Source organism: Vanellus vanellus (assembly GCF_965231255.1).
Source record: "Vanellus vanellus genome assembly, chromosome: 5".
Lineage (NCBI taxonomy): Eukaryota > Metazoa > Chordata > Aves > Charadriiformes > Charadriidae > Vanellus > Vanellus vanellus.
The window spans coordinates 61,074,492-61,091,846 of NC_138910.1; the positions used below are offsets into that span (position 1 = coordinate 61,074,492).

General features: G+C 41.2%; 1 protein-coding gene across 1 annotated transcript in view; it reads left to right on the forward strand.

The window, feature by feature from the left end:
- Window positions 1-11,541: 11,541 nt before the first annotated feature.
- Window positions 11,542-17,355, forward strand: part of PLPPR5 (phospholipid phosphatase related 5) — a gene marked incomplete at both ends in the record, with an annotated part of 45,133 nt that continues 39,319 nt past the window's right edge. Inside the window, one exon of the mRNA XM_082483463.1 lies at window positions 11,542-11,772. Within this exon, the coding sequence (XP_082339589.1) occupies window positions 11,542-11,772 (231 nt within the window). The remainder of the gene's footprint in view (window positions 11,773-17,355) is intronic.

The following is a 17,355-nucleotide window of genomic DNA, read 5'->3' on the forward strand; positions in this document are numbered from 1 at the left end:
CTCCTGCTGGCTATCATAGAAGAAGGGAGGGCATCATGAGTTCTGTACCTATTGGACATGAACAAGGAGTTGAACTTTCCTTTCTCAGTGGGCTATTTTTAGTATGCTTAGGGATATTTTTAGAGAGAAGACTTTTCTAAGGACTTGTATAGCATAACTATACCAATTGTTTTATAAGCTTTATTGCTCTGTATCACCCACACTGGAGATACTTTTCCTGAAAACTGAAATGAAAAGATTATGTAGCAGTATCTATTTGTTACATAAAACTAGTAAGATGCGGTTACTGGTGCAGGATTAAATTACTGTGTATCAACAGCAATGAAAATTTCTTCTTCCAAGATTTTTTTTTTCTGTCTTTGGGGTAGATTATAGTGCAAAAGCTGCTCTGCACCCCCATTTTCATTACCCTTGTTTCTGGGGTTCCTAGTTGCAAAATTATTGTAAAACAATTGAGATATTAAGTAGAGAGTGCATGATTAAAACGTGAGTGGATGATATGCATTTTTGGAGTCATACATAATACACCATACATGGTTTTCCTAAACTTATCCTTGACTTTGGCTGTGTAACTAATGCCAAGGTCAGCTGGGACCAATCTGATATTATCCCATTTCTGTGAGATGACTTTTCTTTTTTTTTTTTTTTTTTTTGCTAACTGAAATTTTAAATGTTCCTAATGGAATTAAACACTGGACATTAGGATGCCTAATAAGCTAAATAACTTGCTTAAATCCAATTTGGATACTGTCCTAGTTGCTCTAGAAGCAGTAATCAGCATGCTGGATATTGGCATTGCTCTATGAAGGAAAGGTTAATGCCATAAAAATTACGCGTCCTAAGATGGTTGTATCTTTTTAGCAACTGCCCACTCCATTTCCCAAAGGTTAGTTTTTGTGCCAGCTTAGTGAGAATCTGATTCTGCGGCCCTTATGTTCTGTACTCAGATCTCCTACAGATTTTAATTTCTCTAAATTAACAGAATTCTTGGGGGGGGGGAAAGACCAAACACTAATAATATTTTAATGTCTCTCTATTTCTGAGGTAGTTATACTTCGTACTTACAACTTTACTACACAGCAGTCAGTTCAAAGTAAATGAGTCTTATATGCTTCTAAGAATTATAGTTTCTGGCAATGTGAAGAGTGTAAAAACTGCATGATGCTTTAGGGCCATAAGAGTAGTCACTATGTGGTCATAACAGAAAAGAGGTACTGATCTTAGTTCTGGCAGGTGTCAATTATTCCTCTCTCAAAATGAATCCTGAAGATATTTTATATTCCTTGATTCTGTCCCAGTGATACGGCCTTCTTACCCTTCTACCACCTGCCAGGCGTACGAAGAGCCAGGCTGCCTATGCGTAATCAAGCTCCCTTCATATTGTCCTGCTATCACGCCAGTGTACTAGCTGACTGCCTTAGCTGTTGAGCTGCTACCTTTTAATCCTTTTTCTCTGGCAGAAGCTTACAGAATCCCCCACGTACTGCATTTTCCCACAAGAAACCTGTATTTCAACTTCTGATGTTCTAGCCAACTTTGTAAATGTACCCTTGCACAAATCTCTCTCCCCACTTTTCCTTCTTTAATCATTTTTTCCCACATGCTCACTTGCCACTTCTTTCTTTTAGTACAGGCAGTTGCCTGGAGTTAAGCTGGTTAGCTGGATGAATAAGGCATCAAATGAGTAAGGATTTTCAAAACCGGTGATCAAAGCAGAGAGCTGTGTATTAACCAAACAAGCATATATTTTGTTACATAATAATTTGACAGTGTCCCCTATTATATTAGTGATATTCATATCCTAATCTAATAATTTTTTTTACCCTTTAGCCTAACAATTTGTAAAACAGAGAATATTTTTAAATGAGAAGCAATCTCAAGTAAGTTAATTTAGCAAAGAGTTGAAAGCTTTGGTTATTAATAATTCATGGTACCAGTGATAGCAAGGTACCACAAAGGATCTTCAAAAGCCAGTTTATTTATTATTTTAGTATTACTCTGGCTCTTTACCTTTCCAGCTGCTCCTTGAAGTTCAGGATTCACATCTCAAGGCAGCAAAAGCTGTTGCTATGTCTCTCAGAAGTGACTTTTCAACTGTTTAAGTTATTTCCTTCCTCGCTGCTTCCTGAGTCTCCTGCTAAAGCTTGACAGTATACTGTTTGCCTGGAAGGTAATTATGATGAGAAATTATGACCAAGTCAAAGGGGTAGTCTCAGATTATATTTTTAAGGACCAATCCTCTAGCAGGTTTTATATAGCACCTTATTGGAGACTATACGTATAGGACTGTCCCTTTAGGAAGGGGAAAATTAAGGGATACTTTTGTTGCTACAAGTGTAGGTAAGTGGATGGGCAGTTTCACTTTGTACCAATTCACCAATTTAGAGGAAATACGATTTTATTTTTTAGATATGAATTACAATAATCAAGTGAATTACAATAATTGCAGCGAGTCACCTTTAGAATGGACATAATCATTAAGACTAAAGACTGCAAATCTATGGGTCACAGTAAATCAGAAGTAATTCAGAGAATCATGGAAAAATTTAGGTTTGAGGGGACTCCCAGCAGTCCTGTAATCTTCCCATGTGTTCAGAGCAGGGATGATTTCAATTTTAGGTCAGGTTCCTCAGAGCCTTGTCAGTGAAGTTTTGAATATCTTCATGGGTGGAGGTAACCTTGATAGGAGGAAAGTATCTGAACAGTGATGGATGGAAACGGATGCTTCCTGGAAGGATTGTTTTATAGGAATCCAGTCATCCAGAGAAATGCACTTACTAACTTCAGTGTGTGCAGGCCTAATGCCTTAGTCCTGCTCTGGGCTTAGCCTTGTAGCTGGAAGCGGTACTGTAGAGGTGGTGTTCTGCACAAGGTGGGAGCTTCTCAAAGTGCAGAGGCATCTATCCTGCAGTGGGCATGAACAACATGGCTTTCTGAAACAAACCAGTGTAGGAAATTCCTGTGAGGTGTGTCCTCACTGGTGTGATGATGGTGTCATTCATGGCAGTATCACAGGGCTGTATGAATGCTTTGTGTCTTTGTAGCTGACTACTTTTTGTCACTGGGCTTTGTTTTCCTCTTTCTTGATTTTTCTTTCTTTGTTGTATGCTCGTGATCAAGCTACAAAAGGAAGGGCAATTTTCAGAGAAAGGATCTGTGTGAAAACATGAATGTAACATGAATGTCTTGGTGTTGAATGGAAATGTGTGGTACTGTCTTTCTTGTAGTTCTGCGGATCATGAATGCTGAGGGCTACACCAGGATATAGAAGAGCTGGGTTCTGGGTGATGAGTATTATGAATTAGACTTTAAGTATTTTTATTACTTAAAATTTTCAAAGTAATCTAGGAAAATCATCAGTTCTATTTCTAGCTTTCTTGAACAATTACCTGGTAGCGATGAATAGTGTCTGTAATTCTGTTCGGTAAATTCTGTGGGCTTTTTTTTTCCTTTTTCTCCATTGAACCACAGCTAAAGGTATCCTGAACTTGCTCTTTCTATGCTTTTCATCTTAATTTTATGAAGTAATGGATAATATCCAACTTGGGAATGGGATTTCAGGTGTAATGCTAATGAAAAATGTCTGGTATAATTTGTAAGAACATAAGTAGTTCTAGCACACAACCGTGTGTGAGGTTATCCAGCAGAAACTCTTACAGAGGATGTATTGGACTCCTGCCAGGATTAGCTGCATACATTAAATGATAACCAGAGGTGGAAGTATGCAGTGATTATGGTGCATAATTTATGATATTAGCCTATTTGTCTTTCCCTTTTGAGAGAAAGTTAGTAAGTAGGTTAATTGAATCTTATGTACAGACTTGTGCTTGAAAGTATCTTTGGAGTCTTGTATACCTTACCTGTTCATGATACAATTGCTAAGGGCCAAGCTTGGTTGTGGAAAGAGATAACTCTGCAAGTTTTACTATGCAGCTGCCCCTGAATTGAGGAATCCTCAGTCTTGGAAGGAAGACCTCACAATTCAATGCTGAGTCCCATGCCAATGCGACAGTCTAATTTCTTTTACACACTTTTGGATGGTTTTAGCTTTCCCCTCCTCAGTATCTCAGGATATTTTATTCCACAGTCATGGAATTATCAAAAGATAATGATGGCAAATGTGCAGAGCTAAAAATTAGTCACACTTCTGTTTAAGTGTGGCATTTAAAAATGAGAAGGTGGATTCATCCAGGTAGAGACCAGGCCATAAAACATCAACCCCGCCTGCAAGCAGACAGGGCGTGATTTTTTACACAAGTTTTCCTGCAAATGAACAAGGTCTCCTTCAGTTAAAACAGTAGTTTATCATCTTCCTCTCGCTGGTAACTTCAGCTGTTGTTCGCAGATCTTTGAGCAATGTGTTTACAGTATGTGTATAAGCACTGAGGACTGCTAGAGTCCAGTTCCTATAGGCGGCTAAGATGTGGGTGAGAGCAGAAGTAACCACAGAAAAGTGGCTGGATGGGCTGGCCATTTCCTTCCTTCATACTTGTGTGTTTGCAGATTGATGAAAGTTTTATGCTGACAACGTAGCATCTTGAGGGCAAACCTTTAAGTGCACTCCCTTAAAGGCAGTACAGAATATTTAGTTGAAAAATTGTATTAATCAGTTTCACTATTTATACTAAAAAAGGTACAAAAGAGAGGGCAAATCACAATGCAGCAAACTTCTATATTCAAATGAGTGAAATTAATTCAGTAATATGTAAAGGAAGTTTTAGGATTGGTCTAGAAAACCTTCAAGCACTGTACAAATGTCTGAACTAATTTTGGATTGTGTACAAAATCAGCTGTACAGATACATATAATGTACTGCACAGGGCAGGTCTGTGTGATTGTTTTTTTCCCCACTTCACTACTGCACCACAAATAGGCTAGCGCTCTGCTTATGTCAGCTACTATTCAGTAATCTGCTGCACCAATATTCCAAGGTATCGCTGATTACCTTGGAAAGGGGGTTTCTTTCACCAAAAGAAATGAAAAGAATGATTATATTCTGGGTGAATGAGATGAGGAAGTTTATTCCAAAACCCTGAGGTTACTCATATGATTTTTATCGAACCAATTATGCCAAAGATTAGCAAGTTTACAGTCAGTTTGTATAACATCACAGTTACCAAAAGTGTGTCTACCAATGAAGATAACTTCATAGCTGTGGTAATAATTTTCTAAGTGGTAGGCTTTTTCCTAAGCTTACCTTAGTTCAGATTAAATAATCATTATTTGAGCTTTCAAATATCAGTGTTTAACTTCATTTCACATTGACAAAACTGTGTTCTGTATTTTTTTATTTTGACGGTATAGTGGTAGATATGCTAACACAGGCTTTAGTTTTCAAGATGTACAGGCCTTAGGTACATGGTGTCCCTCTGGCATCCCAAATTTCTGTTATAACCTATGAAGAACTTGCATGCAATAATACTTCTCCTTAATTTGAAGATAGCAAGCAGTTTTAAGAAGATTAATTATCTTATTGATGTAAACACTGACTGGGCAACTAATGTGCTGTGACTGCTGCTCATTATATCAAACTCAATCATTTCATTGTTGCCTTGTCCTCCTCCTCATTTGTTTCATCTCCATCTGCTCACTCTCTCATATACTTGCACTGCATTGTACGAGGTGTCCAGGCTTACTGGGGCAAAATGTTGTCTTCTATGGAAATAGGGTCTTGCTCTACATAATACGGTAATACAAATGCAATATTAATGCTTGTGCTGCTGCTAATTTGACTTTTCTCTCCCTGCGTGACTCTTCAAAAGTATAATTCCTATTTTGGAGCTAGTTTAGTTATGTGCAAGTGAAAGTTAAGAGTAAAACTGATCACATCTCACCAGAACCCTTTAAAAGAAGGGTGCTAGTCTAAGCTAGTCATCAAAGATCATTTCATTATCGTTGCAAGTGGTATCATCAGAGGCTGGTATTTCTTAGGATGGAATGAATGACATTTTCAGAGGATGATTCATCCTGCCCTAATGTAGTAGAGCTTAGTCACCTGCTGGAGTCGTCTCTCTCTGTGAACTAAGATCATATGAAAAACTTAGATTTGGTGCCTAACTTGTTTGAATCATAGTGCAAGTGTTCTGGGCAAGCCCCCATTTCTGATTCTGTGCTCTGCACCAACTGCTAGAAAACTATTTTTCTCTTGTATTATGATGGTCCTACAAGCATAAATTTTAACAGTAAATGCCCCAGGCTTTAGGACTTAAATCACTGCTGGATGAAGCATATCATTAAACAATTTAATTAAACAATGAAAATGTCCTTTTAGTTATCTTTTACCAGTATCTGTTACTAAATAAAGGAAGATACAGTTATACATTGGCAGAGTAAAGCTTGCATCAAATAACAAAATATTATACAATGTTCTTTAAAGTTTGTATGCAAGTAGATCTCTTTCCTGCTGTTTGCCAAATTAGGGGGCTTTTCCTAATTTTCTTCCTGGATAATGCCAGGAGGTCTCTAACAGTTTTAGTTCATTCTGTCTCTTCCCTGCTGCTGTGCCATCAACACAGATGCAATATTCCCTTCAGAAAGGGCTGGTTTAGTTTAGTAGTGTGGAGATGTAACAGGGAAACAGCCATGGGGTTGCCAGCTGCTGTCACTCTGATAAAGCATGAAAGAGGTAAACAGAAAGGTAAAAACAGTGGGATGATTTGATATCAATTCTTATTTTTCTTCCCATTGAGAAGGCTTTGTTGGGTTGGCTTTGTTTCTTTACTGCCTTTTGCCATAGAAATCATAGAATCATAGAACGGTTTAGGTTGGAAAGGACCTTGAAGATCATCGAGTTCCAACCCCCCTGCTATAGACAGGGACACCTCCCACTAGACCAGGTTGCCCAAGGCCACGTCCAGCCTGGCCTTGAATACTTCCAGGGATGGGGCCTCAACAACATCTCTGGGCAACCTGTTCCAGTGCCTTACCACCCTCAAAGTGAAAAACTTCTTCCTAATGTTCAATCTGAACTTGCCCTCTTCTAGTTTAAAGCCATTCCCCCTCGTCCTATTGCTACATGCAATAAAGTAAAAAGCCCTTCCACAGCTCTCCTGTAAGACCCCCTTTAGGTACTGGAAGGCCGCAATAAGATCTCCCTGGAGCCTTCTCTTCAGGTTGAACAGCCCCAACTCTTTCAGCCTCTCCTCATAGGAGAGGTGCTCCAGCCCTCTGATCATCCTCGCGGCTCTCCTCTGGACACGCTCCAGCAGGTCCATGTCCTTCTTATGTTGGGGACTCCAGAGCTGGATACAGTACTCCAGGTGGGGTCTCACGAGAGTGGAGTAGAGGGGCAGAATCACCTCCTTTGACCTTCTGGCCACACTTCTGATGCAGCCCAGGATACTGTTGGCCTTCTGGGCTGTGATTGCACACTGCTGGCTCATGTTGAGCTTCTCGTCAGTCAGCACTCCCAGGTCCTTCTCCTCAGGGCTACTCTCCAGCCATTCCCCGCCGAGCCTGTATTTGTAATGTTTTATAACTATAAAATACTATAAAAAGTGGTGATGGAAGCACATGAGAGGTTAGTGAATTTGGTTTGGAATTGGAACTATCTCTCTATAATGAAGGTCATGATTTCAAATTGTTTCAAAACAGTGCAGCTAAGGTTTCTCTCTGTCTGCTCTGCTCTACTTTGTGTCTCTCTTGAGGTGATATTTCACTTAAAATTAGGTAGCAAATGTAAAGAACAAGATAAATCCATGAGGACTATCAGGGGAACTCCTGCTCTGAGATCAGTGGCATTATTCCCAAGAAAGTTAGTTTCAAAACCAGTTTGTCTGTCATCTGAGTTTCAACTGACAATTTTACCAATAGCCTTCTGAAACAAAAATTGTTGGTTCTGGGCTTTCTCTGCCATTCTACTGTCATTGCATATCACTGATATAAATCAGCAGGGAATACTGTGATTGCAGAATATATTTAGCTGGCTGCACTGGTCATTGGGGATTGCGTTCTTGTGCTTCTATTTGTTTGATTTAATACACGTTTGCATATTCAACTATGCAGCCCATAAACATTATGTTCATTATAATAAAAAGTATAGCTCTGGTTTTACTTGATCAGCTAACTGCATAATCATGAAGGCAAGCCTCTAGTGTGCAGGCCATGCTTACAAAGTATGTCTGCAACAATAGGAATTTGTTTACAAGTATTAAAATAAAGCAACATTTGGTATTATTGCCTTTTTGCTTTTGCAATATTCTGAGCATTTGTGGAGCTTGGACCTGCCTTACCTATGCATTCCTAATCATTTCTACCCTTCATTATTGTACCAAACAGCAGTCTACATCCCACAACAGTCAACTTCCATGAAGAGAATAATAGCAAGCAAGCATCAAATGCATAGGTGTTTTTCAACTGGTGCAAGTCAGACAGAAGCTAATACAGATCTTAACTTTATCAGCTGTAAGAAACCAAGCCTTTCAGACTTGTTCTAAGAAAAAAAATAATCTTAAAAATGGGAGAAAGGGAAAAAGGAGCTGAGAAAGGATGACAGTGCCAGAACAGGCCTTACCTCTATAAAAATAAATACACAGTTCATCATTATTTTCAGAAACACTCATAAGTTTACAGAGCTTTAAAAAAAAAATCATTGAAAGTTTTATATACTTTCTGCTTTAAATTTCTTTTGGCATCTTGTCATCTACTCTGTAGTTGAGCCCCTTGCTATTCAATAAGCTGACCTGACTACTTTTCTCACCTAATGATCTTTACTCTAAAAACTGGAGGTTGAAGAAAGGGAATAATTAATTCACTTAATTCCTCAGTGAGGCATCAACCTGGCAATCAATCAATTTGCCCATGTAGCACCATTTTTTTTAAATTGAAAAACAAACCCTGACATTTTGATGTTTTAGTTTTTTTCATCAGTGACCTGAGTTGACTCAGATCACTCTGAGCTGACTGCGAGTTGACTACCAATGAAGCTGACCTTAAAACTCCTCTTTGACTTAAATCCTATAGTCTCTGGTTTGTAACTATTAAATGGCAAGTCAACCTGTAGTATTTGAAGCATGGGCACTAGATTGAGCCAAATAATATGAATGAATATTGTATCTAATAGATTTATTCCAGCCCGTTACACACCATATTTTTAAATGATTGGAAGCCCCATATTAGAGCCTAAATAGTGTCACTGTTGTAGAGTAAGAGAAAAGCATAAAGACAAACTCTCTTCATTGTAATGACCCTTAGTAATTCCTTTAATAGCCGTATGCTTCATTTAATGGCAGCCACTATATACTTGCTAGCATTTGTGTATCAACAGAAAAGACTGAGCACTCAGGATACAAATGTATTCCTGTACCACCAGAAGTGTTATTAATTTTGTTTAGCTTTAACGAGAGAAGGTCAAGGGCATTTCTTACTATTATTTACATCTACCTCATGGTGGGGTGTAGAGAAGGGAGAGTCAGATTTTTCTCTCCAGGTTCCCAATGACAGGAGGAGAGGCAGCAGGCCCAGGATGGAACACAGAAAATTCTGGCTTAATATAAGGAAAAAATGTTTTATGTCAGTGGTTGGACACTGGCACAGGTTGTCTAAAGTGGTTGTGGACTCTCCATCCTTTGAGATACTTGACAATTGACTGGACTGAGCTACCTGATCTAATGGGACCTGTGTTGAGCAGGTGGTTGGAATATGTGACCTATGGAGATTCTTTCCAAAATCTATGATCCAAAATCCTTCAGAGATTTTGATAGTACCTTTAAAATTTTTTGTAAAAACAGAACTTTTTCTGTCCTCTAATTCCTATATGTGATAGCTCCACTGGTATATCTATAAATAGAAGTTGGCTTGTAATAGCAAAATGCAGGAGTATTTTATTAGCTGGTTACTGGGGAAAGGTTGATTTTCCCCAATGCCAATTGGGGAACCTGGGTTTCTCTGGGGCATCTACTCAAATAGAGCTGAAGAGCTGAGTCTAGTGCTCATTGCAGTCCTGCTATTGACTTTGGTCTAACAAAGTCAGTACTTCAGTCTACCCTAACAATGGAACTATTTGTATGCAATATCCAGGATGAAATTAAGATTTTTTTATGTATATGGTAATGGATATTGGACTGTGCTAAAGAAATGGGGAAAATAAACTCTGTGCTAGGCAGAATTCACCACAAGATGTCTCATGTCTCACTATATAATTTTCCACAAAGGTAGGTAGCTATCCAGCCACGTCTGGTGAGTGCAATGCAAATGACATGATTTAGATTCTTCTGGGGAGTATGTTAAGAACACATAAAAATAGACTGGATGTGGAATCCAGGCATGAAGAGTGTGTTCTTCGAGGGCTGATTAAAAATAAATGCACGGAGACTAACATTACTGAATATGAACAAAATTCTCCTGAAAGGGGAGGAAAACGAACAGTTGAAGCCAAAGTACAACACTAGAAGAATGATTACACATTATAAAACAGGGTGATCAAATCTCATTTGTTATTTCTAACAGCCTTTACTAAGTATGCCAAGTGGAATCTTTAAGGCTAAGGTATCCCTTTAAAGACTGTTTCCCGGCCATATAACAAATTGGGGAGGGGGGGGAGTACCTTTAAGTAACTTGCTGTCTGTCGGCTTTGGGAATCCAGACTAGAGCCTGCACACCGGTGAATCTGTACAAGCATTGGGCACAGTCGTTTATTCTTAGGTGTATGTGCTATATATGCATTTTTAAGTGGAAGTCTTTTCTGTTCGTATACGTATGATTTCTCCCAGCACCGGAGCAGTCTTTCCTCTTGCCCTGGGATGCTACTTGGGCGAGGATAGCTTCCTGTCCAGCTACCCATTTTCTTTATAGCCGTTAAACGAAAGCTTTAAACGTTAATTGCTTTAATGGTTACCCATACACAAAAGGGTATGTATTTCCATTTTAAGGCCTTTACCACCCTGGCAAACAGCGGCGATCCTTTTGACTGCCCGGGCACTCCCGAGCTGCGGTTGCCGGCGGTGTCGGGGCCGCGCGGTGGCGAGCGCCCGGCGCTTCCCGGCGGCTCCGTGCGGGGGCGGGACGGGACGGGACGAGGCGGCGGGTAGCTCCGAGAGCTCCCCCGCCTGTGCACGCCCGTCTTACAGGTGTGTGTGTCGGCGTAGAGAGGGGACCCGCGGTACCCCCCGCCCCGCAGGAGGCGGGAGGAGGCGGGGAGGGTTCACTTCACTAATCCCGGTCGCGGGGCCGTGCCGTAGGAGTCGTCCCAGGGCTGGGGAACTTTCAGATTGGCCTCCGCCGCCGGTGCGGAGCCTCCCGCCACCCCCTCCTTCCTCCCCGCCCGGACCGGGGTCCGGCGCGGCTGCTGGTCCCCGGGTGGGGCGGGGCGAAGCCGCCCCCTCTAGCCGCCGCGCTCCGCCCGCCCGCCGTACGAGCCGGCGCCCGCGCTGGAGCCGGTGCCGGAGCGGCGGGCCGGGCCTCCGCCTGCCCTGCCCTGCCCTGCCTGACCGCGCTGCTGGCCGCCGCCGCCGTGCTGCCTCCGCCCGCGGTGGATGCCGCCGGGGAGCGGGCGGAGCGCGCCGCCGGGGAGGGGGGCTGCCGCGGCCGCCGGAGCCCACGTACATGCGAGTGCCCTCTCCGCTCACCAGCATGCTTTACTTCCAGATGGTGATCATGGCAGGGACCGTGATGCTGGCTTATTATTTCGAGTACACGGACACCTTCACGGTCAACGTGCAAGGCTTCTTCTGCTACGAGGGCGCGTACCGAAAGCCCTACCCGGGCCCGGAGGACCGCAGCGCCGTGCCCCCGGTGCTCCTCTACTCGCTGACCGCAGGCGTGCCCGTCCTGGTGGTAAGCAGGGGCTGCCCGCGCCCCCCCCCCCCCCCCCGCCCCTATTCTGGCAACTTGTTGGGCTGGACTGGGCCGGGCCTCGCCGCGGGCCCCGGCCGGAGCGGCGCCGCCGGCGGGCTGGCCCGGGGGTGGGCCCGGCGGGCGGGGACCCTCCGTGCGCCCGGCGCGGTGGGGCTGCAGCCCGGGCACGGCGGGCGGCGCTGCCGGCCCCGTCCCCGGCTCCGTCCCCGGCCACAGCCGCTGCCCACCCCGCGCCTCTGAAGTTTATTTTTAGCACCGATTTATGTAACTGCCGGTGCCTGTATCGCCGGCCCCCTTCGACTCCTTTTGCTTAAAATAATCTTCTATCTTTCTAAACGTGTGTCGGTTGCAGGTAGATGGATCACCTGAGGGACGCCTGCTCGTTAGCAGCCACTTACTAATATTCCACCCAGTACTAATTAGAAAACCCCTCTATCAGTTTATTTTTTTTGAAAGTAAACTGATACGTGCGAGGAACAGGGAGCTGTTCTGCTTGATTTAGTTGTCTCCATATGTCACAGTTACTGATATGTGTGCAAACTAAACCTGTGTGTCTCTAATTGAATATGGTCTTCTGTCAGTCAGGTTTAAATAGATGTATCTTAAATGAGATTTATTTCATTGATTTTCTTTGGGTTCTTTGGAAAACAGCAAAGCGCGAAAAGCAGTGAGATGTCTTCCCTTCAAGTTGTTGAATGTACTATTTGTGTTGTCAGATAACAAGGGCATCAGCGTCATTTAATAAACATTGACCATATTGTGGAGCAAAGACTGAGAGGGAATGAGATGGGAGTACTTAACCATCGGGGATGGATTATATATAGACTCCCCAGGTGCACACACAGTTACACATACAGAAACTCCTTGTGAAGAGTTTATTTTAATCAGGTGTAAGCATTACAATAATAATTAAAAAAAAAAACAATAAGAAGAGGCCTCTTAAGATAGTAATTATTAGTTTTGCAGATTAATTCCTTTTCAGGAAAATACAAAAAAAATATGAATAGAGAAAGCTTCATCAAGGTGATACTGTGGTAATCCTAGATACAATTCCCTTCTGCATTCTAGCACCATGAGGTCTCAGATGGTATCCAACGCAGGACCTCATGGTCAGCTTCAGCCTTAGTATTTAAGGCTTTGTTCTTTTTTTTCTAGGGGTTGAACTATGTCGTTTGGCAAAACATGTTATGCAGTCTTCTGGTTTCGTTTTCCTTTTTAATTTAACATCAATTAGTTGACCATTTTATTAACCAGTTTGCTTGTTTGCTCTTTTAAATCCCCAAATGCCGTTGAGATTTTAAAGATTTTTTTTTTTTTTCTTGTGGTGGTGATATTTTTCTGGGTTTTTTTTTGCATGTGATGTTTGTTTTGCTTTTAATTCTGTTTCTTTTGTTTGGCTCAGGAAGTTATAAAGATTATGTCAGATATTCATGATGAACATCTCTTTTTTTCCTACTGTGTGTTAGCAAAATGGATTGGTAGTTTCCATTCATTTCCTGGGTGCTAGATGATTACGTCAGAGAAATCACCATGACATTTTGGGTTGGCAGTCTTGTAATTAGCCTTGCTAAAAAGCTAATAATAGAATTTAATGATATTTAACTGTGCTTCCTCTCCCTGTCACCAGCCTGTTGGGCAAATGACATGCATTGGGAGGTCAGGACATGGAAAACCACATTGCAGGTGCCTGTGTTGTAATTGTTTTTTTTTTAAATTTTTATTTTATTTTGTTAAATGGAGAATTCAGCTTCTGGCAATGTCAATCTCATGACTTCAACAACATTAATCATTAACATTATTAAATAACGGCAACATTTTTCAGTCTTCAGACAAAATTATGTTCTGATTCTCCATGGGCAATCCTCCTGGACTTAGTGTTTACATGGGATAGCTCTTGCTTGGTTGTGCAGGATATCGACACTGCCTTTGCTCGTTCTTTTCATTGAAAGAAGTGGTGAAGGTAATATTTCTTCACCAAAGCAACTTGTATGGTTTTAGAAGTAGTCGAACTTCTTTCCCAAGATTTCAGAGATTAAAAGATTCTCTTCTATTTCATTTGTTTCTTGTCTGTGAAAGTTTGAACATAGAAGTTCTGGGTAATTTTTGTTTTTTTTTTTTTTCTGTAAATGAAATACAAAAATGAATCATATAGCAAAACCATATCTCTGCCTGTAAAGATGCAAGTGTAGACCAGTGAAGGAAATGGATTTCTATGAATGAAACTGTACTCTGGTTTTTGTGTTTTTTTTTTTTTTTTTTTTTTTTGAAATCACTATTGTCATGGAATATAGTTTATTAAACACTACGATGTGTTAATTTTTTTTTTCCTTTTTCTGTTAGTTTGGTGTGTGGGATTAATGCTATTTCTTGAGTTTTGAAGTAGAGCAACAGAGAGTCTTTACCTTGGTGTTGAGGATAACTGTGGGGTTTTTTGAGGGATGAGGCTTGTTGAATTGGAGACATAGAGATTCTCTTAATGTGACTCAATCAATGGCTCCGTTGCATTGTGTTTTAATGAAATTGCTTAAAATTGGAGAATAAATGAGTTTTTCCAATGACTTTCCTCCTTCTGCATACCTGCTATTAAAAAACTGAAAAAGTAAAGTACCAGTAGCTGGATCTGTCTTGGTGAGCGTCTCCTCAGCAATGGGTCTCTTGTTGCTGTGAGGCTGTTGCATAGCTGCTCATCCAAAACTGTGCCACATCAGAGCTGCAGTAGCAGACCTGAGTGTCAAGCCATGCGCTAGAGCCAAGTGTCTGGTCACAGGGCAGCAACATGCACGTTCTGAGATGTAAATAATGAGCTGGGTCACTTGCAAGGGATGTACCTGTGAGTGCTATGTTAATCCTGGAAACTTTCAGGTTAGTCTTTAAAATGGTACTTCCTACTAATGCATTCCTGCAGCCCTAGTGCAGCATTGCTGAGTCTGTCTGCTTCCCCATTGCATCTGCCCCATGCCACCCAAGGAACAGATGTAGCTGGCTGTCAGGTCACAGGTCTTCGGGAGTCTGATCTGGGAAATGGAACCCCAGGGCAGAAGCAGAGACTGCTTGCTCTACTGTAATGTTTGACTTTCAGGCCCTCTGGTATGGGAAAGGGAAACTGGGGCTGAAGAAAGGGGGTTTCATACTCTGCACTTGGGACTTAGTTGGTTTGTGGATCTACAGTCTTTGGTAGAGTATTTACAAAGTATTAACCAAGTATTTGGTCACCCCTGAAGTGGCCAGGCAGTTGGGCTAGATGATCATTGTAGGTCCCTTCCAACTGAACTATTGTGTTCTACAGTATCTCCTAAGTCATGTAGCTAGTGAGAATTCGAATTGTTGTGCTAGTCACTTAAACAGTAATCAATTTATTGTCCATGAATAGACATACCTGCTTGAAGTCCCTGCAATTTCAGAGTTGCCCAGGGGAGTTGTGGATGCCCCCTCCCTGGAAGTGTTCAAGGCCAGGCTGGATGGGGCTTTGAGCAACCTGATCTAGTGGAATGTGTCCCTGCGCATTGCAGGGGGTTGGAACTAGATGGTCTTCAAGGTCCCTTGCAACCCAAACCATTCTAGGATAATAGCAGTTGTGGGACACATGTAGAGGGATCCAGCAGCCATTCTGTAGGATGAAAAGAGCTTTCTCCTTTTGCTTTTTCCACTTGATTTCTTATCTTTTATGCCAGTTCTGTGAAATGAAGCAGGATACATTACAACACTGGTTTTCAATCTGTGTTCTATGCGTTATCTCTACAGGGTGTATGCACTGTTAAATCTGTAGTTTCAATTCTTCCACTGGAGAATTTTGAGGGCCCAAATGTTTGGGTTTGTTTGTTTTGTTTTTTAAAAAAGGCTGAAAACAAGTGCAGCTTAACAGATAACAGAATATATGGTCCATTCCAATGTTAGACTATTATTTGTGGAAGGTCTCCTAAATCATACCTTGAGGCACAGGTAAAGTAATGCCTTGAGTGAGTAGATGTGTTTGCATTAGGACCGTTAGGCAGACTAACAGTAAAGTGTTCTGCAAAATGTGGATGAGGTTGAAATTGCAATCAGAAGAATGTGAAAGCCGTAAGTGGGAGATTCTGTGATGGAAGAATGAGACTCCTGCAGAGGCAGTGCCCCTGTGGGCTCCCTTCCTCCCATTTGTCTTTGACTCGGGGTTGAAAGAGTACTGCTGGCTCTGCTCTCCTGTCCTTTTACTGTCCATAGCACTAATATATCAATACACTTATTTTTAATTTTTATCTTTAAGTCAAATGTGAATGTGACAAGAAATACGCTCTTGATTTGAGTCTATTCAAATATGTAATACGCATAAAAGTGGTAGTTGAGAGCTTGATGCTATTTAAGCCATTTCCCAAAGTGCCAGTTCTTGCTCAGTGGGCTGGTTGCTTTTTTAGACTTGTTATGACAGATGTAGCTTGGGAAATATACGTCAGTCTAATCCTTTAGCTTCCAGTAGAAATGATTTGTAGACCTGTGAGGCTAGTGTCTCATGTTTTCAGAATCTATTGAGTGATCAGTTCTGCATTATTTCTTTCTGGTAGATCTTAATAATTTTGACCTCTCTAACATACTATGAACTGCACTCAAGGATTCTTTTAATGAGTCCACACGCTAATATGGATTACCTAAAATGTTGAAACTGTTTAAGCAATAATTGGTGTAAAACCTGCTGTAGTGGACCTAAGGTGTATATTGACTGTTGTATAACAGCCAGGAGGAGATAATGACACACTTTCATTAAGATGTGTAAACAGTTTTATTATGCAAATGTTGTTTGTTTTTATTTCTAAGTAACAAGCGGATGATTACAGTACTTATTCATAAAATATACACTGTTCTATTTGCCTAGATGAATTCCTAGCATATTCATATTTTCTCTGTAAACCAATTAAAGACTAATTTGTTTTAGCATAATCCTCTTAATATGATCATTGAAAAAATATCTGCCATTCAGATGTGAAGTATTGTATTCTATTTTTTTTAGTAGACTGGATGAATCTTTAAATTGGCACACCCCAAACAAGGAATGGATGTAAAAAATTGGGCATTCTGCCTTCAGCTTAGCTTTAGTCAGTAACTTTTTCCTTTCTGATAATTTGATGAAGGAATTTTGAAACCTGGCAAAAAAGACTGTAAAGTGAGAGATGCAACATCTTTGTTCATTTATGGAATTTACTGTACCCCCATGTTTTAGGAAAAAACAATATAATTCCGTGAATAATGAGAAAGAGAAGCTGCCTTTTGAAGGAACAGCACACATTTCATAAGTCTCTCTTCTTCGCTGGCTTTGCCGATCTCTTAATAGTTCCAGGTCTAAGCAGCTCAGAAGTAGTTGGAGGATATGCAGAAACCTGAAGGTGATGCACCACTTGTTTCCAGCACAGAGATCTAGCTGATGTGATTGGGCATGCTGCTATCTCACTCTTCCTTTTTGAACCTGCTAGTCCCTATTTTCCTTCTGGCACCTATGATTCCGTGTGCTGTGGCATCAGGGACTGATTGGGACTTATCAGGCTGAGTTTTCAAAATGCTCTTGTCAGAGTAGCTTTCAGTTAACCTGTGGTT